The sequence below is a fragment of the Bufo gargarizans genome, chromosome 2 (genome assembly GCF_014858855.1).
Source record: "Bufo gargarizans isolate SCDJY-AF-19 chromosome 2, ASM1485885v1, whole genome shotgun sequence".
In the NCBI taxonomy this organism is placed as follows: Eukaryota; Metazoa; Chordata; class Amphibia; order Anura; family Bufonidae; genus Bufo; species Bufo gargarizans.
In genome coordinates this window covers 716229251-716257218 of record NC_058081.1, presented here as the reverse complement: position 1 = coordinate 716257218, position 27968 = coordinate 716229251, and the positions used below count along the sequence as shown (strand labels likewise).

General features: G+C 43.4%; 1 protein-coding gene across 2 annotated transcripts in view; it reads right to left on the bottom strand.

Moving 5' to 3' along the window:
- Window positions 1–20862, bottom strand: part of LOC122929130 — a 68558-nt gene extending 47696 nt beyond the window's left edge. The window contains exons 1-5 of one of the 2 annotated variants that reach the window (XM_044282621.1): window positions 20750–20778; window positions 19815–19923; window positions 8447–8801; window positions 7303–7593; window positions 4119–4233 (exon numbers count right to left, since the gene is read on the bottom strand). In XM_044282621.1, coding sequence (XP_044138556.1) covers window positions 4119–4233; window positions 7303–7555 — 368 coding nt within the window. In that variant the 5' untranslated portion in view covers window positions 7556–7593; window positions 8447–8801; window positions 19815–19923; window positions 20750–20778. Of the gene's footprint in view, window positions 1–4118; window positions 4234–7302; window positions 7594–8446; window positions 8802–19814; window positions 19924–20749 lie in introns of both variants that reach the window. The other variant, XM_044282620.1, reaches the window with a different exon arrangement.
- Window positions 20863–27968: the final 7106 nt, after the last annotated feature.

The window sequence follows — 27968 nt, the reverse complement described above, 5'->3', positions numbered from 1 at the left end:
TGGTTATGGAAATCATGGATACCGTCCCCAAAGGACAAGATTTTACTTGGAGAATGCCTCAGCACTTGTCTAGGGACAAGGAATTTATAGACAAGCTAAAAGGTTGGTGGTGGGAATACTCACAGGACAATGTGGAACATGCAACAAATCAGGGTCTATTCTGGGATGCGGCCAAGGCAGTGCTGAGAGGCCGAATAATGTCATATTCGATAAGGAAAAAGAGGGAAGCAAGGAAAAAGTTTGAGGAAGCCACCAAGAGGGTGCGGGAGGCGTACACCGAATTCCTACAAAATGCCACAGACCCCAATAAAGTTCTCTGGGTTACTGCCAAACATAGTTTCGATTACTGTCAGGAAAGGCAGGAAAAATGGTTTGGGGATTACCAAAGGGCAAAGTTCTTTCGTTTGGGTAATAAAGCGGGTCATTTGCTGGTTAATTTAACACGCCCATTCGTCAAACAGTCGGTTTTGCACCCCCTAAAGGACAAGTCGGGAAAGCTATGCGCCCAACCGAAGGATATTGTGGAGATACTCGGTGAATACTTTCAGACACTGTATTCTAGTGATCCCTTCCAGCCTCAGGAAGCAAAGGATCTCTTAGACAAGGTGAACCTACCACGACTGCCCATGGATGCGTTGGAAACGCTGAATCGGGCAGTAAGTGAAGAAGAAGTTAGGGACGACAATCAAATCCCTATCAAACTGTAAAGCTTCGGGGCCCAATGGATTCCCGGCGGAATTCTATAAAGCAATGATCCCAGAATAGTCCCCGGCTTTGACCGGACTGTTTAACAACATTATGACCGGGGGAAGCTTACCTGACTCGGGCAAGATGGCTTATATCAAGGTCCTTCCGAAACCGGAAAGAGATTTACCCCGCCCAGTGCATATAGACCGATCTCCCTAATTAATCAAGACGTCAAGATTCTGTCCAAAATCTTAGCTAACAGGTTAGCCAATTGTGTGCCTGACCTAATTGGTGCACACCAGGTAGGATTAATGAAGGGCAGATCGGCAGTGACCAATATACGCAAAGTCTTAGCCATCCTAAGCACAGATAGGGATCTTAAAAACGAGCCCTGTCCAGCATTGTTGGCAGTTGATGCCGAGAAGGCGTTCGACAATGTTAGTTGGCAATGGCTGGATGTGGTCAATATTACAGGACACTTTAGGAGTTTCCTGAAGGCACTCTATGAAAATCCCCAGGCGAGAGTGAATGTACCGGGCTTTTTATCCAAACTAATTACACTTAGCAAGGGTACGCGACAGGGCTGCCCCTTGTCCCCGTTACTCTTTAATCTGGCAATGGAACCCCTGGCGAGATGGTTGATAAAATCTGACATCTTCGAGGGAATCAAAATAGGTAATAGAGAGTTGAAAGTAAGTTGCTTCGCAGACGATATTCTACTATATCTTGGGTCCCCTGAGCTCCAGTTAGATAAGACTTTAGAAGCACTGAACATTTATGGGAAGGTCACAGGCTATAAAATCAACGTGGAAAAAAGCCAGCTACTGCCCCTAGGTCAGAGGTTCCATGCAGTGAGTCATCTGCAAACCAGGGTTGAAGTCCGGAAGGATTATCTGACTTACCTGGGTATTAAGGTAGGACGTCCCCCAAAGTCAATATATACTTTGAATTACCCCCTCTCTTCCTAAAAATAGAAAATGAACTAGAGAAATGGCAGGAACTACCCTTGTCCTCGTGCGGTAGGGCACACTTAGTTAAAATGGTAAGCTTCCCGAAGTTACTTTATCCACTTCAGACAATTCCACTACTACTAAAACACACAGACGTTACGAGGATGCAGAGAGAGTTTAATTGTTTCCTTTGGAAAACTAAGAGGCCCCGTATTGCCTATGCTAAATTGACGATGCTGAAGGATGAAGGGGGGTTACAGCTACCAAATATTCGCCACTATAACTTGGCATTGCTGTTCAGACATGTGAGAGACTGGGTGTGGGGTACTGGTCACTATTCGGCGATTACGATCGTAAAAGAACTAGCCGGCCGGGAGAATCTGAAGGCTCTATTACATTCCAAGTTAAGAGATATCCCAGCGTCAATTAGGCAGTCTATCCTATTAAAAGACACCATAATGGCATGGAAATCAATCAGAAAGACTTATTGGCTCCCCTACTATCTATCACCCAGATTGCCATTATGGTCGCTACCGGCGTTCCCTCAGGGCAGGGAGAACATTTTGTTCAAGACATGGAAGGACAAAAACATAACGAGACTTGAAGACCTACTACATACTTCTAATCTCCACTGGCTGTCCTGGGACCAGGTGAAAATACAGTATGATTTATATGACGCTTACTATCTTCCCTATCAGCAAATTAGAAGTTATTGTAAAGCTCAGGCGAACTCTGTTGGTGATTCAGAGAGGCTGGCATGGTTTGCGGCTTTGCTGGGCAGGGATGGTTCCCACATGTCCCTCTCAGAATTACATCGGAAACTCCATAGCATCCAGACGATAGGCTTGGTAAAGGGGGCCTACAAACTCTGGGAAAGAGAACTGTCTGACCAAAACATAGCTAAGAAAATCAGAGTAGGTTTCGAGCTGGTTCGGCGGGCGACGTACAACGAACAGTGGAGAGAGTTACAGTTAAGGCTTATGCATAGAGCGACGTACGCCTTTAATTTATCTTATCGTGATGCCCCTGCCCATTACCTACGTGAATGCCCTAAGTGTGACCTCCCGAAAGCTGGATTGCTGCATGCCTTATGGGAATGCCCGAAAGTACAGCCGTTGTGGAAGCGGACAGTAGAGACAATAGATGAAATTTGGGGGGAAAGGGTGGGACCTAGGCCACAGCAATGTATATTTCATTATATACTCAAAAACCAGGACGAGGAATTAGGGGTGGTGGTCGCCAAGACAGACGTACACCTTCTGCTGATGTCAGTAAAGAAGTCTCTCTTATGGCGCTGGTTAGGAGGGGAAGCACCACCATGAGAGGAGGTAATTTGGACAATGAAGAATGTTCTCTATCTGGAAAGATTGGAGGTAGAGCAGGATAAGGAACCATTGATTGAGAAATTCATCAAAAAATGGAGGGGATTCGTAGAGAAGCAATTGTCAAGTGGCAAAATTCAGGATCTTATGGCCCCATTTAGACTGGCTAAATGGTACTTGGAAGCGCAGCTTGCGAATAGACTAGGGAAACTGGGAACATATCTTGACACGCGGGATAGTCAAACTCTAGGCGTGAAGGGCACTGCTACGAGCCAAAATCACTTTAATTACCATGGTCTCAGATTGGTGTTCAGGGGTGGGTTGTATTGGGGGGGGGGGGGGGTGAGCTTGGAACAAGGGCTGAGGGGTGGGTTGGGAGTTGGGATAATAAGCTGTGAAAATGTGATTTGAGAGTCAAGCAATACCATCTGCCTGTACAATAATTTCTGTTGCAATTTTTGTCAAGTGTGACTTACATTTGCTTATTTATTGTATGTGACCTCTCACTCCAATAAAGAGATCTTTTAAAAAAAATATAATAATGTGTTTCTCAACCATGGGGCAACAGATATTTACGTATTGTTTTTATCAGCATGATCAACCCTACAATAGAGTTGATCATGCTGACTGAGGCACTTCAAATTAGGCCAAAACAAAACAAGACGGTATTGCATGACGGTATTACATGATTTTTTTGTTTTTCTGCTGTGGCTTCTTGCAACATTGTTTCCAGTAGGGGAAATCTTGGGCAATTGTGCTGACTGGATTGAGATTCTTCATTCAAAAAATCTACCGGTACATACTGTACATAAAGGTCAAAATTAATTTCTGTATAGTATTTTTGTTATTATTTTAGTGTAATATGTATTGTTTTTTTCTTACAAAAAATTCCAACTACTTTTACTTGCTGACTGCTGTTGTTAGGTAGTGTGCCCTTAGTAACCGCACCGTCAGACGTGACTCAGACGGTCATATCCAAGCTAAATTGGTGCAGTCAGCAGAGAAGAGGAAAGTGGTCTGGAAACTTTCATACCATATTAAGTACTCAGTTTTCAAAAAATTTCGATCTGCTTTGTAACATCATGACATAAAAAAAGAATAGAACGTTCTGATATTATATTTTATAAAATTAATAATTGCTTGTCTGATTATACCATACCTCCAAAGGACGAAAACTATTGCCAAAAGTATAATTACACAAATGACTCCAATAACTGGTCCAATATACTGATTTGCTGTCTCGTCTGCTTTCTGGTCTGCTACATTTTGGCCTGCTGTAAAAATATAAATAAAAATTAAAAAAATGATCTTATTGTCACCAACATCTTGTCACATTCACCATCTTCATTATTATCATCTTTGAGGTTTTGATAATCAATCACAGGTCTGACCTATCGGATGTCAGTGAATCCAAGCTGTTGACAGTTAAGGATCAATTATATTGACAGAATGGCCGCCATAAAACGTAACCTTTATCATATTTAGTCATCACCATACAACCATGGAGATCATATTGTGAAGGCAGCTATAGGGTGGGAAAACCTCTCCCTAGTCACATGTACAGACCCTGACCTCAAAACGGACGTCAACCCTGCTAAGAGCCAACTGGTGGTAGGAAACTCCTGTTCATCCTTAGGAATGCCCTGACAGGGAACAAAAAATATCCAAGAAATAGGATACAGTATATGTCACTCCATGGCAATTTGAATATCACCCATTAGCCAAAAAACTAACAGTAAATGTCCTCTGATAATGGACAATATCTGTCTATAATTTTTCAATACAATGGAACCTTCACATAACTTATCACCAGATAACCTCCAATATACTAGATTGCAGGGGTGATGGATACAGTCACTCCGATAGTCTGTTCCTCTGCCGAACAGACTCCTAGAGATACGTGCCCCAAATATGAGGAAACCTTTAGGGAAAGCTGGAAAAAAGTTCCACCTTACTCTCAGTTTTAGGCCTCATGCACACGACTGTTGTGTGCATCCGTGGCCGTTGTGCCGTTTTCCTTTTTTTTTTTCTCGCGGACCCATTGACTCTCAATGGTCGTGGAAAAATCGGAAAATGCACCGTTTTGCAGCCGAGACCGTGATCCGTGTATCCTGTCCGTCAAAAAACTGTCCTATTTTTTTGACGGACAACGGTTCACGGACCCATTCAAGTCAATGGGTCCGTGAAAGAACACGGATGCACACAAGATTGGCATCCGCGTCTGTGGTCCGTGGCCGTAGGCTAATTTTACACAGACGGATCCGCAGATCCGTCTGCATAAAAGCTTTTTCAGAGCTGAGTTTTCACTTTGTGAAAACTCTGATCCGACTGTATATTCTAACACAGAGGCGTTCCCATGGTGATGGGGACGCTTCAGGTTAGAATATACTAAAAGAACTGTGTACATGACTGCCCCCTGCTGCCTGGCAGGTGCTGCCAGGCAGCAGGGGGCAGACCCCCCCCCCCTGTTTTTAACTCATTGGTGGCCAGTGCGGCCGGCCCCCCTCCCCCCTGTAGTTAACTCATTGGTGGCCAGTGGGCCCCCCCTCCCTCCCCTGTAGTTAACTTGTTGGTGACCAGCCCCCCTCCCTCCCCTGTAGTTAACTCGTTGGTGACCAGCCCCCCCTCCCTCCCCTGTAGTTAACTCGTTGGTGACCAGCCCCCCCTCCCTCCCCTGTAGTTAACTCGTTGGTGGCCAGTTGGCCGTCCCCCCTCCCTCCCCCTCCTAATTAAAATCCCCCCCCCTATCATTGGTGGCAGTGGAGAGTACCGATCAGAGTCCCAGTTTAATAGCTGGGGCTCCAATCGGTAACCATGGCAAACAGGACGCTACTGCAGTCCCGGTTGCCATGGTTACTTAGCAATTTGTAGAAGCATTATACTTACCTGCCAGCTGCAATGTCTGTGTCCGGCCGGGAGCTCCTCCTACTGGTAAGTGACAGATCATTAAGCAATGCTCCGCACAGACCTGTCACTTACCAGTAGGAGGAGCTCCCAGCCGGTCACAGACATCGCAGCTCGCAGGTAAGTATAATGCGTCTACAAATTGCTAAGTAAGCATGACAACCAGGACTGCAGTAGCGTCCTGGTTGCCATGGTTACCGATCGGAGCCCCAGTGGTTAAATTGGGACTCCGATCGGTACTCTCCACTGCCACCAATGATAGGGGGGGAGATTTTAATTAGGAGGGGGAGGGAGGGGGGAGGGCTCACTGGCCACCAACGAGTTTACTACAGGGGAGGGAGGGGGGGCTGGTCACCAACGAGTTAACTACAGGGGAGGGAGGGGGGGCTGGTCACGAACGAGTTAACTACAGGGGAGGGAGGGGGGGCTGGTCACCAACGAGTTAACTACAGGGGAGGGAGGGGGGCCTGGTCACCAACGAGTTAACTACAGGGGAGGGAGGGGGGGCTGGTCACCAACGAGTTAACTACAGGGGAGGGAGGGGGGGCCCACTGGCCACCAATGAGTTAACTACAGAGGGGGGGGGGGCGGCCGCACTGGCCACCAATGAGTTAAAAACAGGGGGGGTCTGCCCCCTGCTGCCTGACAGCACCTGCCAGGCAGCAGGGGGCAGTCATGTACACAGTTCTTGTAGTATATTCTAACCTGAAGCGTCCCCATCACCATGGGAACGCCTCTGTGTTAGAATATACTGTCGGATCTGAGTTTCACGATCTAACTCATATCCGACAGTATATTCTAACATAGAGGCGTTCCCATGGTGATGGTGACGCTTCAAGTTAAAATATACCATCGGATTGGAGAAAACTCCGATCCGATGGTATAAAATGGACTCCTGACTTTACATCGAAAGTCAATGGGGACGGATCCGTTTGCAATTGCACCATATTGTGTCAACGTCAAACGGATCCGTCCCCATTGACTTGCATTGTAATTCAGGACGGATCCGTTTGGCTCCGCACGGCCAGGCGGACACCAAAATGACTTTTTTTTCATGTCCGTGGATCCTCCAAAAATCAAGGAAGACCCACGGAAGGAAAAACGGTCACGGATCACGGACCTACGGACCCCGTTTTTGCGGACCTGTGAAAAAATAATGTCGTGTGCATGAGGCCTTAGGCTACACCACTAGTGCTCTTAAGGGCTCTCTGCTAGTAGGCTGCTTCATGATGAGATCTAACCCCAAGGCAATAGAAACCCTCGGGTAATTGCCCTGTTTGCTTTAATCCAGCTAGGCTATAGAACTAGATATTAGTGGAGATTAATGAATTAGAATTTTTAGGTTCCACCAACTTTGATATTTACTTTGCCACTTTTTGTATCTGGGGCACGGTACCACAACAACAGATTACATGATCCATATATAGTATAATACTTACCTTGAATCGTAATTTTGTCCAAAGCTATTACTATTTTCCCTCCAAAATAAGTCACTGTGCACACAATAATTAAATCTTTTTCTGCTTCAGAAGGTGTGTAGGTCAGTTTAGATGTAGCTTTCCACTTCCCATCTCCAAGGTCGGAATTTTCTGTGGCATAAGGACCAATGAGGTTCCAGTTGAAGGTAGGTGGGCTGGAAGCACAGGTATGATTTGCCATACACGTGATCGTTGTAGTTTCACCAAGGGTCATTTCTCCGGGGATGTTTAATATTGGATCTGGTGGGCGTTCTGTGGAGAAGATTCAAAGTCTGTGTTATAATGATAGAAGTAAATCTGCAAAGACCCAGATACACACCTACGAATGTCATATGTGCTACTTAGGCTAGTTTCTCTCTTGTGTTTATCGGATCCGGCAGGCTGTTGGAGGAGTTCACTGGATGCTACCTAGCCAGATACAATCATTTACTGCTGGACCCCATTGACTATAATAGGATTCGGCAGTGATTTATCCAGTTGTTTGCATGAGTGCCGGGTTGCAGCCTGACAGACTGAAAAATTTGTGTAGTTTTTTGTCTGGTAGAAACATGGCACTCATGCTAAAAACTGGACGGATACCTCCCGGATTGCATTATAGTCAATGGAGTCTGGTGGAGAATCGAACTGGATGTGGTGAACTCCATCAGGCTATTCTTAGCCGGAATAGCCTGCCAGATCCGATAAATAAAAGTACAAAACTAGCCTAATATTTAACATTTACTATTGTTACATTGCTACCATTACACTGCTGCTAACATTCTCAGATTGGTGGGGTTCCTACTCTCAGCATCCCCACTGATCAGCTCTTTGAAAGGGGTCGCTCCCATTAAAGTGATAGGAATCGAGCCCCAATACCAAGGACGGCCACTATACAATGTACAGCACTGTGCTCGGTATACCATGGTGCAAATCAGAGGGCTGTGGCCTTTTCAAACGGCTGATTGATTGTGTTGTCGGAAGTGGGAACCCCTCCCATCTGGCCATTAATATTTTAGTCTGGAATATCTCACTAAAGAGTGTACAAAAAGAATCAATGACAAAGTGAAAAGGTTTAAGAGCATTGGAGGGAGGGCAAATAGAGGAAGGAAGTTGGAAGGTAAGTTACCTGTGACTTCTAGTTGAACATACTTAGAAACAGATTTAAGAAAGGATAATTTCCTTTCTTGGGGATAATAAGAGCGTTGGTCCTGCCTTTCCACATTGTGAATTCGAAGGGTACAATTTCACTGTTGTGCGTCTAACGAGTTCAGCACGTTTTCTGTAATTTGGGGATATCTGTGACACATCGGTACTATAAATGATCCTCTCTCCCAGTGGAGCTGGTTTCACATGCCAGACCACTTTGATATTCTGGGCTTCTGTAGGAGACGATGTCCTGGAGCAAGGGATCTCGACACAAGAGCCAAGTAATGCCTGGATATTGTCAGGGAAATTAAATTCCTGTTGTTGACCGGAACACACTGTTTGAAACACGTAAAAATACATTATAGTCCATATCTACTGAACATGTAGGACATCACATGTATTGCTTCTGTTCACCCCTCAGCACTACAGAATATGATAGAGCTGACGGTTTTAATTTATGAGACCTTAAAAAGCAACTAAAAATCTAATAACCAAGATGTAAAGGGGAACTCTTTGCTATTTCTTGAAATGTCACAAATATTGTATACAGAATGCAAAACTATTCAATTTAATAGAGATTTGGATGAAACTTTGGCCTACCCTTAGTTTCTTCTTATTCAATTGGTACATAAATCTGCCAAATCTGCTCAGTGTGTTACATACAATTTAAGGACAGGCTTCTACATCTTGAAGGAGTCTCTACTTGTTTGCTGTTGCAATTGCTTTGACTTATTGGTTCACTGCTAAAGGGTTAATCCCTATCATATTGTGGTTTACTTCTAAAGCTGTTAAAATGTTTACTGTGATGCAAGAACTATGCTCTTTGCAGTCTGTATTCCAAAAGGCTATCCATGGGTGAGAAACAGTTGCAGCCATTTGTAATAGTTACCAGGGTAATGGACTGGCCCCATTCTCCCCTGATTAGTTGAGAGTTGCCTGCAAGTGAGCCTAAGAGACAAGACATGTATGATAAAGCAGGAAAGAGGAAAGGAATTCTTCTCAGGAAGTCACTATCCCTGGATAACCTCTGAGGGAAAGAAGAATTACATTTTTGCAGAAGGCTGATGACCGTCCAAGGGGCAGTACTTGGACATAGTCAGTAAAGGTAAACACTTATGGCTTTAGAGTTTAATGCACATGGTTAGGGTTAATTGCTTCTGTCCTACCACACTACTTAGACAAACTGGCCATCCGAGCTAGGACTGCACTTCGTAGTTGGGCATTGCAGAGAAATATTAAGAGTGATTGCTTGCTTTTGGTCATTTAGAAAGATTGCATGTACCTATAGAAAGAGAATCAGGGAGGACCGTCATAGCCATTCCCTATACATAGCGTTTGGGATAAGCATAGTCTGTGACATAGTTTAAAATAGTTTCTACTGCTTGTATTTGCACTGTAACACCCATCATCTATTCAGTAAAACAGATACTTTATTTGACTATAACCATGCCGACCTGGTCATTGGTCTCCACATCTGATCAAGCCCCCCTGCTCTCCTGCCTTGCACCCCACCAGCTATTCACCTAACATCAATGTTTTGTGATTTCATTCCTAGAGGCCAGGGCTGCTGACTTGAAGCCCTGGTGAATGTTTGGATTGATGACGCAGTGAAGGAGAAATCTAGAATGCAGCAGAGGGTGCTCGACTTGCAAGAGTACATTTGGGCCAGAGACCCAAAATTGGAGCTCCGCAGGGGCACAGTGCTGTGCTTCTCCGTAGAGAGAGGTTATAGGTTCTTTTGTGATGACCATACTGCTGTGAAACTCTAGGTCTGCCATCACTCCATCAAGAGGAGCTACCTGACGGAGCATATGCACAACCTTCACCGGGTGACAGAGGTGGAATACACTCCAATAAAGAGACCACACAAGTAGTTTTATACAGGCAGAATTGTACATCCCCCCTGAACCCCTGATCATTAGTGTTGATCACGAATATTCGAATTGCTAATTTTTATCGCGAATATAGGTACTTCGAAAATTCGCAAATATTAAGAATATAGTGATATATATTTGTAATTTCAAATATAAAAAAAAATATTACTGCGATTTTTCATTATGCTAATTTTCATAATGCACATTTTTGTAATGCGATTTTTCAATTGCCAAGTAAAAACATGATTCCTCCCTGCTTCTTGCATGTGGGCCAATGACTCATTGGCCCACAAGCAAGAAGCAAGGAGGAATCATGACTTTAAATGGGATAAATTATGAATATTCTAAAAAACTAATATATAGCACTATATCGAATATATTAGTTTTTTTTGAATATTCATAATATTCTAAAACAAGAATATATAGCAATATAGCAAATATTCGAAAAAAAAACTAATATAGAGCAAAATAGCTAATATAGTGCTATAATCTTCTTTGTCTAATAGTTGTAATTTTTTTCTCATCTGAAGTTCAGATTGGAAAAAAATTTCAACTATTGAAAATAAAGATTATAGCACTATATGAGCTAAATTGGTATATAATCTTGCTTTAGAATATTATGAATATTCGAAAAAACTAATATATTCATTGTTTTGAATATTTGTAATATTCTAAAACAAGACTATATAGCAATACAGCGAATATTCGAAAAAAAAAATGAATATAGAGCAATTTAGCTAATATAGTGCCATAATCTTTTGTTTTTTCAATAGTTGAATTTGTTTTCCAATCTGTACTTCAGAAAAAAATTACAACTATTAGACAAACAAGATTCTAGCACTATATTAGCTAAATTGCACTACATTTGTTTTTTTCGAATATTCGCTGTATTGCTATATATTCTTGTTTTAGAATATTACGAATATTTGAAAAAACTTATATATTCAATATAGTGCTATGACTCATTGGCCCACAAGCAAGAAGCTTTGAGGCGATTCGAATTTTCTCTGATATTTGGATTGAAGTCCACTTCGGATACTTTGATTTACTCAACACTAGCGATAAGGACAAGTTTGATCCTGTCTAGCTTAAGCTACTGCCCATTTTAACCACTATGGAGCGCCAACTCTATGCAGCTGACTTGTCGCCATCCAGAACAGCTGTCACCACTGAATCCACCATTGCAGACCCTGTATCTGAGGAGTTTCTCGAGGATCTAGAGGCTGGAGACATCACTAAGCCCTAAACATTTAAAAGGAAAAAAAAAATTGGAACCTGTAGCTTAAGGGTGAGGGGGATTTGCCCTGTTTTGTTGTATGTTGAACACTAAAATCCTCCCCTCTATGGACTCCCTAAAGGACTCTACCTCATGTTTTCCTATCCAAGTTGTGTCCATTGCACATTACCTTCCTTAAAACTGCCACCTTAATTTTTCAACATTTAACCACCTGGACCCTGAGAGATTTTTTCTATATCCTAGAGCCCTCTGGGACTGTCTTTTTACAACATTTAAGAACTTTGGGGGTATTTTACTAACCAGGCATATTTCTGGCGCAGATTATGGTGCAAAGTTTCTTTGCGCCACAATCTGTGACAACATCAGGCTAAAAAAGTGGACGTGGTGTGGTCGGGAAAGGGAATGCACCGCCTCATTTACCATTTTCTATGCCTGGTTTAGGCTTAGAAACTGGTCTAAATGTAAGACAGCTGGAAAGCATTCTTACACTTAGAAGTGGCGGTGGATCCGCTGAAATTATGTAGAGGCCAGCGCCTCTTCATAACTCTGGCAGGTCCACCGCCAGCTATAGTGGATATTAAGACTGGCGTGTAAAACGCCTCTTTTAACCCCTTAAGGACCAGGCTCATTTTCACCTTAAGGACCAGGCCATTTTTTGCAAATCTGACCAGTGTCACTTTAAGTGCTGATAACTTTAAAACGCTTTTACTTATACAGGCCATTCTGAGATTGTTTTTTCGTCACATATTGTACTTCATGACACTGGTAAAATAAAGTCAAAAAAATTAATTTTTTTGCATAATAAAATACCTAATTTACCAAAAATTTGGAAAAATTTGCAAATTTCAAAGTTTCAGTTTCTCTACTTCTGTAATACATAGTAATACCCCCAAAAATTGTGATGAATTAACATTCCCCATATGTCTACTTCATGTTTGAATTATTTTGGGAATGATATTTTATTTTTTGGGGATGTTACAAGGCTTAGAAGTTTAGAAGCAAATCTTGAAATTTTTCCGAAATTTACAAAAACCCAATTTTTAGTGACCACTACAGCTCTGAAGTCACTTTGCGAGGCTTACATAATAGAAACCGCCCAAAAATGACCCCATTCTATAAACTACACCCCTCAAGGTATTCAAAACTGATTTTACAAACTCCGTTAACCCTTTAGGTGTTGCACAAGAGTTATTGGCAAATGGGGATGAAATTTGAGAATTTCATTTTTTTGCCTAATTTTCCATTTTAACCCATTTTTTCCCACTAACAAAGCAAGGGTTAACAGCCAAACAAGACTGTATCTTTATTGCCCTGACTCTGCCGTTTACAGAAACACCCCATATGTGGCCGTAAACTACTGTACGGCCACACAGCGGGGCGTAGAGTGAAAGGTACGCCTTATGGTTTTTGGAAGCCAGATTTTGCTGGACAGTTTTTTTGACACCATGTCCCATTTGAAGCTCCCTGATGCACCCCTAGAGTAGAAACTCCATAAAAGTGACCCCATCTAAGAAACTACACCCCTCAAGGTATTCAAAACTGATTTTACAAACTTCGTTAACTCTTTAGGTGTTGCACAAGAGTTATTGGCAAATGGGGATGAAATTTGAGAATTTCATTTTTTTGCCTAATTTTCAATTTTAACCCATTTTTTTCCACTAACAAAGCAAGGGTTAACAGCCAAACAAGACTGTATCTTTATTGCCCTGACTCTGCCGTTTACAGAAACACCCCATATGTGGCCGTAAACTACTGTACGGCCACACAGCGGGGCGTAGAGTGAAAGGTGCGCCGTATGGTTTTTGGAAGCCAGATTTTGCTGGACAGTTTTTTTGACACCATGTCCCATTTGAAGCCCCCCTGATGCACCCCTAGAGTAGAAACTCCATAAAAGTGACCCCATCTAAGAAACTACACCCCTCAAGGTATTCAAAACTGATTTTACAAACTTTGTTAACCCTTTAGGTGTTGCACAAGATTTAATGGAAAATAGAGATACAATTTCAAAATTTCACTTTTTTGGCAGATTTTCCATTTTAATATTTTTTTTTCCAGTTACAAAGCAAGGGTTAACAGCCAAACAAAACTCATTATTTATGGCCCTGATTCTGTAGTTTACAGAAACACCTCATATGTGGTTGTAGACTGCTGTACGGGCAAACGGCAGGGTGCAGAAGGAAAGGAATGCCACATGGTTTTTGGAAGGCAGATTTTGCTGGACTGGTTTTTTGACACCATGTCCCATTTGAAGCCCCCCTGATGCACCCCTAGAGTAGAAACTTTATAAAAGTGACCCCATCTAAGAAACTACACCCCTCAAGGTATTCAAAACTGATTTTACAAACTTTGTTAACCCTTTAGGTGTTGCACAAGATTTAATGGAAAATAGAGATACAATTTCAAAATTTCACTTTTTTGGCAGATTTTCCATTTTAATATTTTTTTTCCAGTTACAAAGCAAGGGTTAACAGCCAAACAAAACTCATTATTTATGGCCCTGATTCTGTAGTTTACAGAAACACCTCATATGTGGTCGTAAACCGCTGTACGGGCAAACGGCAGGGTGCAGAAGGAAAGGAATGCCACATGGTTTTTGGAAGGCAGATTTTGCTGGACTGGTTTTTTGACACCATGTCCCATTTGAAGCCCCCCTGATGCACCCCTAGAGTAGAAACTCCAAAAAAGTGACCCCATTTTAGAAAGTACGGGATAGGATGGCAGTATTGTTGGTACTAGTTCAGGGTAGATATGATTTTTGGTTGCTCTATATTACAGTTTTTGTGCGGCAAGGTAACAAGAAATAGCTTTTTTGGCACGTTTTTTTTGTTTGTTATTTACAACATTCATCTGACAGGTTAGATCACGTGGTAATTTTATAGAGCAGGTTGTCACGGACGCAGCGATACCTGATATGTATACAATTTTTTTTTATTTATGTAAGTTTTATACAATAACTTCATTTTTAAAACCAAAAAATTGTTTAGTGTCTCCATAGTCTGAGAGCCATAGTTTTTTCAGTTTTTGGGCGATTATCTTGAGTAGGGTCAAATTTTTGGCGGGATGAGATGACAGTTTGATTGGCACTATTTTGGGGTGCATATGACTTTTTGATCGCTTGCTATTACACTTTTTGTGACGTAAGATGGCAAAAAATAGCTTTTTTTACACCGTTTTTTTTTTTTTTTTTTACGGTGGTCACCTGAGGGGTTAGGTCATGTGATATTTATATAGAGCCGGTCGATACGGACGCGGCAATACCTAATATGTATACTTTATTTTTATTTATGTAGGTTTTACACAATGATTTTATTTTTGAAACAAAAAAAATGATGTTTTAGTGTTTCCATAGTCTAAGAGCCATAGTTTTTTCAGTTTTTGGGCGATTATCTTGAGTAGGGTCTCATTTTTTGCGGGATGAGATGACGGTTTGATTGGTACTATTTTGGCGTACATGCGACTTTTTTGATCACTTTTATTACCTTTTTTGGGAAGTAAGGTGGGCAAAATTTCAATTTTCTCATAGTTTTTATTTTTTTATTTTTATGGCGTTCACTGTGCGGGGAAAGTAACATGGCCGTTTTATAGATCAGGTCGTTACGGACGCGGCGATACCTAATATGTGTAGTTTATTTTATTTTTTTAATTTTTATTCAGTGATAAATGTTTTTTTTTTTTATCTTAACTTTTTTCACTTATTCTTTTTATTTTTTGACCCAGACCCACTTGGTTCTTGAAGATCCAGTGGGTCTGATGTCTGTAAAATACAGTACTGTACTCTATATAGGTTTCTGTACTGTATTTTACTTACACTGAACAGATCTATGCTTTCAGCACAGATCTGTTCAGCACCATGGACAGCAGGACGCCTGAGCAGGCGTCCTGTTGCCATGGGAACCTTCCCCGTCTGCTCAGTTATGGTCAGAACTTCGCAGACGGGGGAGGGTGAGGACGGGGCTTCGGGGGGCTCTCTGGGGGCTCTCTCCCTCTCCATCGGGGGGCTGCAAAGGCACAGCAGCCCCCCGATCGGAGAGGGAGGGAGCTCCCTCTTACTGTTAACCTTTTCCATACAGCGGTCCGTACGGACCGCTGTATGGAAAGGGTTAAACGGCTGACATCGCTGGCACCCTGGTATACCCACTGTACACCAACGATTACGCAATAGGAGGCGGGCGGGGGATCGCGATCCCGCCTGCCGCACCGCCCGCCTCCCGCAACGCCCCCACCGCCTGCGACACCCCCCCTGCACCACCCGCCGCCATCAAATCATGCATGGGTGCAGGGGGGGGTGTACTATATTGATTTTAGGCACTCTAAAGTTTCTGATCCCCGCGGTCAGGGACCGCGGGGATCAGAAACTGCAAAAAGCGCAGCAAACCGCAGGTCTGAATTGACCTGCGGTTTGCTGCGATCGCCGACACGGGGGGGTCACATGACCCCTCCTGGCGTTTTAACAGGATGCCGGTTGAATGATTTCAGCCGGCATCCTGTTCAAATTAACCCCTGCGGCGCCGGAATGCCGATTTTAAAGTCAGGACGTACCGGTACGTCCTTGGTCCTTAAGGACTCGGGAAATAGGGCGTACCGGTACGTCCTATGTCCTTAAGGGGTTAATAAATGACCCTCTTTGTGCCCAGATAAAGTCGTTCATGTATTAAAGCCCTCTGAGATGTTTGCTGCAAAATTTACAGCAATTCTTCATTGACTTAAGTTCCCTGTTCCTTAGCCAAGAATACTTCTTAAAGGGGTTGTCCGAGTTATGAAAAAAAAAAATATAGCACTGAAAATCTGATGGGCAGCAATATATAAGCTAAGCAAGTTTTATGCAAAAAAAAAATATATATTTCCTAATTTCCCTGGTTCTCTTCTGGCCCTTTGTTTACATGCAATAAAAACAATCTCTGCCCCTCCTCATGCTCTGCTAAGGGAGTGGATACAAGAGCTGCCCTGAGTGACATGTCTGCCTGCTGGGAGAATCAGCAGAATGTTGTATGTGTAGAACTACAAGTCCCAGCTATACAATGACACTGCTAAGGGAGTGGATACAAGAGCTGCCCTGAGTGACATGTCTGCCTGCTGGGAGAATCAGCAGCATGTTGTAAGTGTAGAACTACAAGTCCCACCTGTATAATGACACTGCTAATACACACAGGATCTTCCCCCTACCATCACTGCTGCAGCTACCCAGTCTGTGCAGCTGAAAGGGTTAAGAATCCTAAGAGAGAGCAGACAGCCCGGCAGTGAAGGGGGGAGTGGCAAGCACAGTGACATCAGTTTACAGGCTTGTAAACTAACTTTATCAGAGCAGGGAGAGAAGCTGACATCACAGGTCATGTGACCCTCAGTGAAATCTGAGAAACCAGCCACTGGAGATAAAGTGAGTTAATTAGAAAGCTGTTACATTTGCCTAGTTACTCGGAAAACCCCTTTAAGAACTATGCCCATGTGTTCCAGTTTTTTATTTTGTACAGTCATGGAATGTATCTTTACTGTTAGATCTCCACCCCCATGTCATCATGCATGAGAGACCATCAGCCTCAGTTACTCCTGCCATTTTTATTTGCACTTTTGATATGCATTTGCTTTGGTATTGTGTCTTGTAGGTAGAAAAAAAAAAAGAAGAAAAGACAGCATAAAACTGTCCTGGGTGCACATGCTTTCTGTTTGTCTTTCAGGTTGCAGAAGATCGATGTGTTACGTTTCTATGTTTCTAACAAGGCAAATGTAACAGCTTTCCAATTAACTCGCTTTATCTCCAGTGGCTGGTATCTCAGATTTCACTGAGGGTCACATGACCTGTGATGTCAGCTTCTCTCCCTGCTCTGATAATGTTTGTGCACAAGCCTGAGAGAGCTGTACACCAGACATCACTGTGCTGGCCACGCCCCCCTGCACTGCTGGCTGCTGCTTATTGCTCTCTCCCAGGATTCTTAACCCCTTCAGCTGCACAGACTCAGGGCTGAAGTGTTTACTGTGCAGCTACAGGCAATGAGAAGACAAATGCTAGGCACAGGAGCTGAAAGAGAAGTTCTGCAGAGCATTGCACAACAGGTAGGGGAAGATCCTGTTTGTATCAGCAGTGTCATTGTACAGATAGGACTTGTAGTTCTACACACACAACATGCTGCTGAGTCTCTTAGCAAGCAGACATGTCACTCAGGGCAGCACTTGTATTCACTCCCTTAGCAGTGTCATTATACAGATGGGACTTGTAGTTTTACACATACAACATGCTGCTGAGTCTCCCAGCAGGCAGACATGTCACTCAGGGCAGCACTTGTATTCACTCCCTTAGCAGTGTCATTATACAGCTGGGACTTGTAGTTCTACACACATAACATGCTGCAGAGTCTCCCAGCAGGCAGACATGTCACTCAGGGCAGCTCTTGTATTCACTCCCTTAGCAGTGTCATTATACAGCTGGGACTTGTAGTTCTACACACACAACATGCTGCAGAGTCTCCCAGCAGGCAGACCTGTCACTCAGGGCAGCACTTGTATTCACTCCCTTAGCAGTGTTATTATACAGCTGGGACTTGTAGTTCTACACATACAACATGTTGTTGATTCTCCCAGCAGGCAGACATGTCACTCAGGGCAGCTCTTGTATTCACTCCCTTAGCAGTGTCATTATACAGCTGGGACTTGTAGTTCTACACACACAACATGCTGCTGAGTCTCCCACCAGGCAGACCTGTCACTCAGGGCAGCACTTGTATCCACTCCCTTAGCAGTGTCATTATACAGCTGGGACTTGTAGTTCTACACATACAACATGGTGTTAATTCTCCCAGCAGGCAGACATGTCACTCAGGGCAGCTCTTGTATTCACTCCCTTAGCAGAGCAGGGGGAGGGGCAGATATTGTTTTTATTGCATGTAAACAAAGGGCCAGAAGAGAACCAGGGAAATGAGGAAATAGATTTTTTTTTTTTTGCCTAAAACTTGCTTAGCTCGGTTATATATTGCTACCCATCAGATTTACAGTGCTATATCTTTTTCTTTCCATAACTTGGACAACCCCTTTAATGCTATAATATTATGGTTAAATTCTAAAGCTGTTAAATGTTTACTATGATGCCATTTATGATCTATGAACTATGTATTCTAAAAGGCTAAGTATGGGTAACAAATAGTAATAGTTGGCTGTTGTAGGGTGGCCCTCTACTCCCCTGACTAGTTGAGCGTTGCTAGCAAGCAAGCCAAGAGACATTTGTGTTAAAGCAGGATAGAGGAAGAGACTTCTTCTCAGGGAAACACCACCTCCGTGTGAGTGAAAGCTTCCAGAAAAGCAACTTCAGCAGGAACTAATTTCTGAGGGAGAGAAGCAGAAGGTTGTGGACTAAGAGACATTGCTTGGACAGAGTCAGCAGCGTCCGGACCGCATTATCTAATACGTTGCATCAAACATTCTGCCCATACTGGATCTTTAGCATAACACAAGCGGTACCCATTACTAACGATACCCATTACACTATGCAGTAAAACCTTTATCTACTATCAGTAGAAAGGAATAATCTAATATATTTATTACAGATGGGAAAGGTTTTCGTCCGACCAGAACAGACATTTTCTCTCACTGACTGTCTTTGTAAATGATTGACAAGACAAACCGGGGCAAACTAGGCTCCTGTAAAGGGCAGTAAAGTTTGAATGCAGTACTAAAATAGATTTACATTATTTTTTTTGAATTTCCCAACAGTCTTCCCCCCCCCCCCACCCATCCCGTGTCCAGAAAAATTCAAGGTCTCGTTCAGCAAAACTAGAAAAGTAGATGTAACACAGAGGGGTAAGAAAATGCTAGTTACGTCACTAAGGGGTTAACATGCACTTAAGTGTCCGGAGTTGTGCTTGAGACATAAATTTAAAATCTACAATAAAAAAAAAAAGTGACAGTCCGTTAATTTCAATGGCCATAATATAAAGCTGCATTTCCTCTGTGGTGGAATTGAACATTCGCTGCTAGGTTCCTCAAGGGATTACAGCAGCGGGATACTCATTAATCAGACTACCATTAGGGGACCCCCATAACAAAAAGGGAAGCTGACATCCCCCTTAATAAGTGAACATACAGACACTGAGCAAAACTATTTTCTGGACTGTGCTCTAGTAATTTAATAGTCCGTGCATGTATTTTGGTCACCACTGATATATACTTGTTAATCAATTAATTCATTGAATCTTGATGCAATCAACTTACTTGAATTTGACATTGAGACAGATAAAAAAAAATCCCATTACCTTGCAAAATAAGAGAAACTAGAAGTGCGCAGTTCTCTCTCATGATACCAGACTTATGGGGAACTCTGAGGGTCAGCTGCTAGAATGATCAAGTGATGAAACCAGTTATCTAAAATAGGGGAAAAACAATACAGACAAGTCACAGGAGGCATCATAACAAGTGATTCAAATGTTACAAGAAATACATAAATATAATAAAAAGCAAGAATACAACATATAAAGATGATAGATAGATATGAGATAGATAGATAATTAGCAAGATAGAGAATAGATATGAGATACATAGATAGATAGATAATAGATAGATAGATAGATAGATAGATAGATAGATAGATAGATAGATAGATATTATATAGATAGATAGCAGATAGATAGATAGATAGATAGATAGATGATAGATAGATAATAGATAGATAGATGATAGATAGATAGATAGATAGATAGATATGAGATAGATAGATAGATAATCAAAAGAAAAAATAACACCAGCACAGTCAGTTGTTCTGTTGGGTGCAATCCCTCTGGGAGTATAGGCAAAATTCTACAAGTCGATGCAAAGACAAAGGATGAGTAGTGATGACATCATTTGTAGATAGATAGATAGATGATTAGATAGATGATTAGATAGATAGATAGATAGATAGATACAGATATATAGATAGATAACATTTGAGCAGATAGATACAAATAGATAGATAGATACAGATATAGATAGATAGATAGATAGATAGATAGATAGATAGATAGATAATAGATAGATAATAGATAATAGATAGAAGATAGATAGATATGTGATATATAGATAGATAACATTTGGGCAGATAGATACATATAGATAGATAGATAGATAGATAGATAGATACAGATATATAGATAGATAACATTTGGGCAGATAGATAGACACAGTGCTATAGAAGAATGGAGCACACACTTACTTGAGTTTTATCAGCTGTAAGTCTGTGGTTACATAAAGCTTGATTAAATACATCTGCTTTTCGGTTTGCTCTTGCTTCATTTCCCTTGTGTTCTCTTGTGCAATGAGGTTACAGGCTGCTATTTTTTTCAAAATTATTTTATTTTGGTACTTTCAGTCACTGCAGTCACAATACCATTGCCCATGTATTCACCCATGTTTAATTGCAGTGCGGCCGAGAAAAAACGTACAATAAATAAACAAAAAAGATAATGCATGAGTCTAACACGCTGAGCGCTAACTAGTTCGCCTTTTCTCTATCCGTCCATTTAAACAAAGTTGAAGAACATTGAGAGACATGTAGAATGCAAATGACAAACCTATTTAAGTAGAATCGTTAAATTGTTGTGGCTTTGTGAACAAAACCAGAGTCAGAATCAGAGTCCAGTACGGGCCTTAAAATTTCATTGCAACTAGATTTAATGTAAAGAGGAAGAGGGGTACAATGGGTGGGCCGTTACGGAGAGCTCCTCAACTCCTTCCAGGGTTGCCAGATCACTATAAGCTAGAGGTGAGAATTATTCATTTTGGGTCAGAAAATTTGATCCAGGTGCAAATAAATTGGACTTGAATTGATAGTGCTCAAATTGATCTGAAAATTGGTAAATGACAACATGAGGTTTCGGAGGACACACATCTCTCTCTCTTTCATGTCTTTATTTTTTATTTCTCTCTCTCTCTTTCCCCACCATCAGAAAGGGTTTTTATTATTGGACCCTGTGGCATCGCTAAGGTGTCCATCCTTTAGCGGCAGTCGCAGGAAGGACCAGGGGTGTTATTCCTGCTAATACAGATGTAATAATAATAGTAATCTTTATTTCAATAGCGCCAACATATTCCACAGCGCTTTACAGTTCAGGGGTTCATGTACAAACAGTCAGGGCCGGCCTTTGGGGTGTGCGGGCTGTGCGGCCGCACAGGGCGCCATAGCAACAGGGGCGCCGGGCGGCCGACAGCTCGCAATGTAATATGGGCAGGCGAGGCGGCACTTATGTTTTCCCACGGGGCGGGCCCCCCGCCCCCTCCATCTCCCCCTCCCCTGTATTCAGCAGGGGGCGCCCGGCGCCCGTTGCGGTTTAAAAAAAAAAAAAAACTTGCTTATATAAGTTCGGGCGGCTGCGCCGCCTGAGTGGCTGAGGCTGAGCGCTTGCCGCTCTAAAGAATCCTGCCTGCGCCTGCTGTGTGCTGTTAATGTAGCGTGGCCGAGCTCTGTTCGATCCGCGGTACAGGAGCTTTTGTTTCCTGTACCCGGCCGGACTGACAGGAAGTGCTCACTTAGTGTGCACTTCCTGTCAGTCCGGCCGGGTACAGGAAACAAATGCTCCTGTACCGCGGATCGAACAGAGCTCGGCCACGCTACACTAGAGGTGGAGGTGGGAGTAGAATGAGTCTGAGAGTGAAAAGGGGGAGGGGGGGGGGAAATAATGAAAGTGATGGGGGGGTGGAAATAATGAAAGTGATGGGGGGGAAATAATGAAAGTGATGGGGGGGGGGGAATAATGAAAGTGATGGGGGGGAAATAATGAAAGTGATGGGGGGGGAAATAATGAAAGTGATGGGGGGGAAATAATGAAAGTGATGGGGGGGGGGAAATAATGAAAGTGATGGGGGGGGAAATAATGAGAGTGATGGGGGGGGGAAATAATGAGAGTGATGGGGGGGGGAAATAATGAGAGTGATGGGGGGGGGAAATAATGAGAGTGATGGGGGGGGAATAATGAGAGTGATGGGGGGGGGAATAATGAGAGTGATGGGGGGGGAATAATGAGAGTGATGGGGGGGGAAATAATGAGAGTGATGGGGGGAGAATAATGAGAGTGATGGGGGGGAGAATAATGAGAGTGATGGGGGGGAGAATAATGAGAGTGATGGGGGGGGGAATAATGAGAGTGATGGGGGGGAGAATAATGAGAGTGATGGGGGGGAGAATAATGAGAGTGATGGGGGGGGAGAATAATGAGAGTGATGGGGGGAATAATGAGAGTGATGGGGGGGGAGAATAATGAGAGTGATGGGGGGGGGGGAATAATGAGAGTGATGGGGGGGGATAATGAGAGTGATGGGGGGGGGGGATAATGAGAGTGACGAGGGAAGGGGGGGGGGGGAGAGAGTGACAATGGAGTCCCCAGAGCCAGACTGCAGCCAGAGTCCAGATCATCTTATTGTCCTGGTGGTAAGTAGACAATGCAATATGTTTATTATTTAATTGTTTAGTTATTAATACTACATTGGAAACTAATTTTCTCAGCTGGACACCGGCCGACACTGCGCATGCGCTGGGAGCCTCACCAGCGGTTAGGGTAGGGAAAAAGCACTGGCCCGTACGTAAATTTTTCCCTTCCCTAACCGCTGGTGAGGCTCCCGGTGCATGCGCAGTGTCGGCCGGTGTTCAGCTGAAAACATCCATCCGATCACTGCGCCTGCGCATTGGCCCATAGTTTTTCCCTACCCTAACCGCCGGCGAGGCTCCTGGCGCATGCGCATTCTGCTGTGAAATTTCCCTAACCTGTCGTTGTGCACCTGCGCGGCGCTGCACACCTCCTCACGTCATGTCCGGTGCGACCGGAAGTGACGAGGGTAGGGAAATCTCACGAACTAGGGAAGTATAACATTACACCGGCCTTTGGGGTGTGAGGGCTGGTAACTACTTGGTTGGATAGTCAGCCAGCCTATGCCATGATGCCAGCAACAAGCTGTTTTTTTTTTTTTTTTTGGGGGGGGGGGGGGGCGCCACAAGGTTAGCTCGCACAGGGCGCCTGAACACCTAAGGCCGGCCCTGCAAACAGTCATAAATAACATAGCAACAGACCAGTCAATAATTACAACAAGACCTCAAGAGCTTACAATCTATGAGAAGATAAGGGTGACACAATAGTTACAACTGCTTGTCTTGTACAATGGTCCGACCATCTTAGTAAGATAGATATGAAGCTGCAGGAGCCGTCACCAGCCGCGGTGGGTGCTGCATCTGGGCACAGATTTCTACTCCTACAATAACCTGTTTTCACCAGTTAACCCTGCGCTTTAGTTCTCCCCTTTCTTTTTATTTTTGCTTTTTCTTCCTTTTAACTCAAAGACAGCATTACTAAGTAATGTCAGAGCGAGGGGGCATTCACACAAATGAATGTATTTTGCAGTACGAAAAATATACAGATGATGACCGCGGGAAGTCCGTGCTGCATCCATTTTTTTTTTCTGAGGACCCAATGTAGCAATGCGTATTCTTGTCCACAAAAACTCCTCTTCCATGAGAGTTTCTCATTGTGTGTCCCCAACAGCTGCAGGGCGGACAGCAAGATGTGTTGCTGTTTTCCGTCCTCCTCCATCGCTAACTGTTGCATGAGCGTCAGTATCTCTTCTAAGATACATATGAGGGGGATCTGCAGCATGAACGGCATGAGCAGCCCGACATGGGAACAACACATGATCCCTGCTGAGGCGGTTTGGTGCATGACAAAATCGATCATGGCTTTCCGGTGCTCTTACAGATGCTCTTGCATTAGTAATGTTTAGTTCCAGCAAGTTGGACATTGCGGATTAAGAAGTGGAGCTGCAGACCATTCTGACACTGCAAGTCCAAGAGAGCAATCCTCACCAAGTGAGAATGGTTGAAAAGAGGACATTGCCAGCTCTTCACACAAGCCAGTGCAGTTTTTTTAAAACGGCCATGCAGGGAGCATGTGTTATTTCCCCCCAATCTTAGGAAGGCCACAATGTTGTGGCGATTGTCGCTGACCACCTTGCCCAGTTGGAGTTGGGGGCGCAGGATGTTTGCTGCTTGATGCACTTCAGCAATTGCTCGTCGGTGTGACTACTCTACCCCAGGCTCATTAGCTCCAACACTGCATAGCAAAAAGTGCCTTGACACAGGTGATAGGAAGGAGGGGTTGTGTGAGTGACACTGTGCCCTGTTGTAGTTGGGGACGGGAGCATGTCCATGAAGGAGGAGGAGGCAGATAAGTGCCTCCTGTAGGAGCCAGCCCGATGATATAATGGGAAGGGTCAAAAGGACCTGGCCATGGTGCTGAGTTGCTGCCTCTCCACTGCCACAAAAAAAAAAACATTGACTCAGTGGGCTGTGAAAGACATGTACTGTTTCTGACCGTAAGAGCTGCTCCAGGTGTCCACTGTGGCGTGAACCTTGGTGTACAGTGAGAATCACAGGGAGCGGCCCACGTTGTCCGTCACTTGAGAGTACATGGTGCTACTACTATGGCACTGCAGTGACTGCTTCGACAGCAATGTGGCCAGGTTGGGGTTCAGCTTGTAGACAAGCTAATTGCTGGTGGAGAAAAGTTTTTACATGCCTAAACCTTCAGTTATACAGTAGATGTCTCGTGATGGAGCCGAGGACAAGGAGGACTCAGGGTCTTAGCAGGAAAAGAAGAAGGTGATGAATAATGTTGAGCGAAAAATTAGATTTGCTGCTAAGTCGAATTTCCTCTGATTTCGTGGTAAAGAATCAGTTTTCCCTAAAATGGTGGTAAAAAGAATTCTACTTACCTTATCCATTTGAGCAAGAAGAGGCAGCTGTGGTAATATTGCTTGAAGATCCTGTGCAAAATCTTATGTGCGGTGACATATGATGTCATCACGCGCTGCGCGAGATTTCACGCCAGATATTCAAGCAAGATGGCCGTGGCAGCCTCCTTACGATACTGGTTTTCAAAACTTAATACATAAATAATACATTAAATTATCTATGTGGATATACCCAGACAGAATATTATTTCAGGTGTTTTCACTGAGATTTCAAATGCTACATATATCTTCTCCATGGTAAAACACATGTAGAGTTTTGCACTTATTCCACCCCCCCCCCCCATGTATTTTTGCTAAAATGGGAAACAATGAAAGCAGTGTCCTTGCAGGTAGCTGTTTTTGAGGTTTGCAGCAGCTGCAGTTCGGCTAGGAGGCACAGCCAGCCTCAGCTCCTCACTTCTCACTCCCTAGCTGGCAGCTCTCCCTGCCTGTCCCTATTCTACACACACTATTATTTTTCTTTGTAACTTCAGCCTTTGATGGTAACTTTCTCTAAGATCATTTTTCTGGCAGAAAGTGCTACTCCCATCCACCCTCATTGACAGTCCAATACAGAATGATGGTCTGCTTGTTGTGCAAGGGCACCTACCTGGAAGCCAATCAGGACAAGCCCTCCCCACACTTCTTCTGAGGGTGATGTGAGTACCCTTCTTCTTCCACTCTAGTGCTTTCTGTAGCCTACATGTGGGCTAAAATGGCACTGTGCACCTTTTTATAGGATTCATCCAAAACAAACATTAAAAGGATCGGGTTTGTCTGCTGGTCAAAAATTTCTGAAGTTTGTAACGAGCACGATTCATTACGCAACTGGTTCACTCATCTTTTCTCTATTATGAAGTGATGAAGAGCTCCATCCCTGGCTTTAACGGACAGACAATACACTTATTGTCTCTATCCTGTCCCTAATGATACAATCTGAACCTGTATACATATTTCAATCTAGCTAAACAAAATATCTTCCCTATCCCTGACACTGTCTTCTAAGACCCTAAAGTGGCAGTATTCTTGTGTACCTAATAGGGCAGACATGTGAATGAGCTCAGAACTTCGGTAATACAGTACCTAATAAATCAGCCAATCAGGAAGCATGATTAAGCATTAGCGAAACGTGCGTCGAGGATCACGCCAGTCAGAGACAGCCCACATTGAAATCACTGGATATCGGGTAAGAGAGGAACTTAGATCGGTTTGGTGCTAATACAATAGGCTCTATGCGATATGCTGTGATATATATACGGCACAAACCACTGAATATAGATGTCATTCATACCCCTGTCACAGTTATGCTAGATGCACTTATAGTGAGAGATAGCTGCATTTACAGCTAGAGACAGCTTATATAAGTATATGCTGACCTAGATATACTTTACATGCAGAATCTCACACGATAATTGTAGAATACTAAATGATCTGCCATCTGTGACCACAGTGTTTGTTGTGGACTGTTCTCTGCAGGCACTCTGCATGGTCTCTACATCTATGTATTTTTGTCTATGTTTTTATGTCAAAATAATGATTTATTTTATTGGGTATTAAACAGTACCAGCTCTCTTCTGTTGATATATAACAGTAATTTAGTAATAAGAATTTACTGTAGTTCACCATAATGTAATTAATCAGCCTACTTACTGTAGATAGAACATAAGTAGAGTTGAGCGAACACCTGGATGTTCGGGTTCGAGAAGTTCGGCCGAACTTCCCGGAAATGTTCGGGTTCGGGATCCGAACCCGATCCGAACTTCGTCCCGAACCCGAACCCCATTGAAGTCAATGGGGACCCGAACTTTTCGGCACTAAAAAGGCTGTAAAAAAGCCCAGGAAAGAGCTAGAGGGCTGCAAAAGGCAGCAACATGTAGGTAAATCCCTTGCAAACAAATGTGGATAGGGAAATGAATAAAAATTAAAATAAAATAAATTAAAATTAACCAATATCAATTGGAGAGAGGTCCCATAGCAGAGAATCTGGCTTCACGTCACCCAACACTGTAACAGTCCATTGTCAGATATTTAGGCCCAGCACCCAGGCAGAGGAGAGAGGTCCCGTAAAAGAGGATCTGGCTTCATGTCAGCAGAGAATCAGTCTGCATGTCATAGCAGAGAATCAGGCTTCACGTCAGCCACCACTGCAACAGTCCATTGTCAGATATTTAGGCCCAGCACCCAGGCAGAGGAGAGAGGTCCCGTAACAGAGACTCTGGCTTCATGTCAGCAGAGAATCAGTCTGCATGTCATAGCAGAGAATCAGGCTTCACGTCAGCCACCACTGCAACAGTCCATTGTCAGATATTTAGGCCCAGCACCCAGGCAGAGGAGAGAGGTCCCGTAACAGAGGATCTGGCTTCATGTCAGCAGAGAATCAGTCTGCATGTCATAGCAGAGAATCAGGCTTCACGTCAGCCAACACTGCAACAGTCCATTCTCAGATATTTAGGCCCCGGCACCCAGGCAGAGGAAAGAGGTCCCGTAAAAGAGACTCTGGCTTCATGTCAGCAGAGAATCAGTCTCTGCATGTCATAGCAGAGAATCAGGCTTCACGTCAGCCACCACTGCAACAGTCCATTGGCATATATTTAGGCCCAGCACACACACAGGCAGAGGAGAGAGGTCCCGTAACAGAGAATCTGGCTTCACGTCACCCA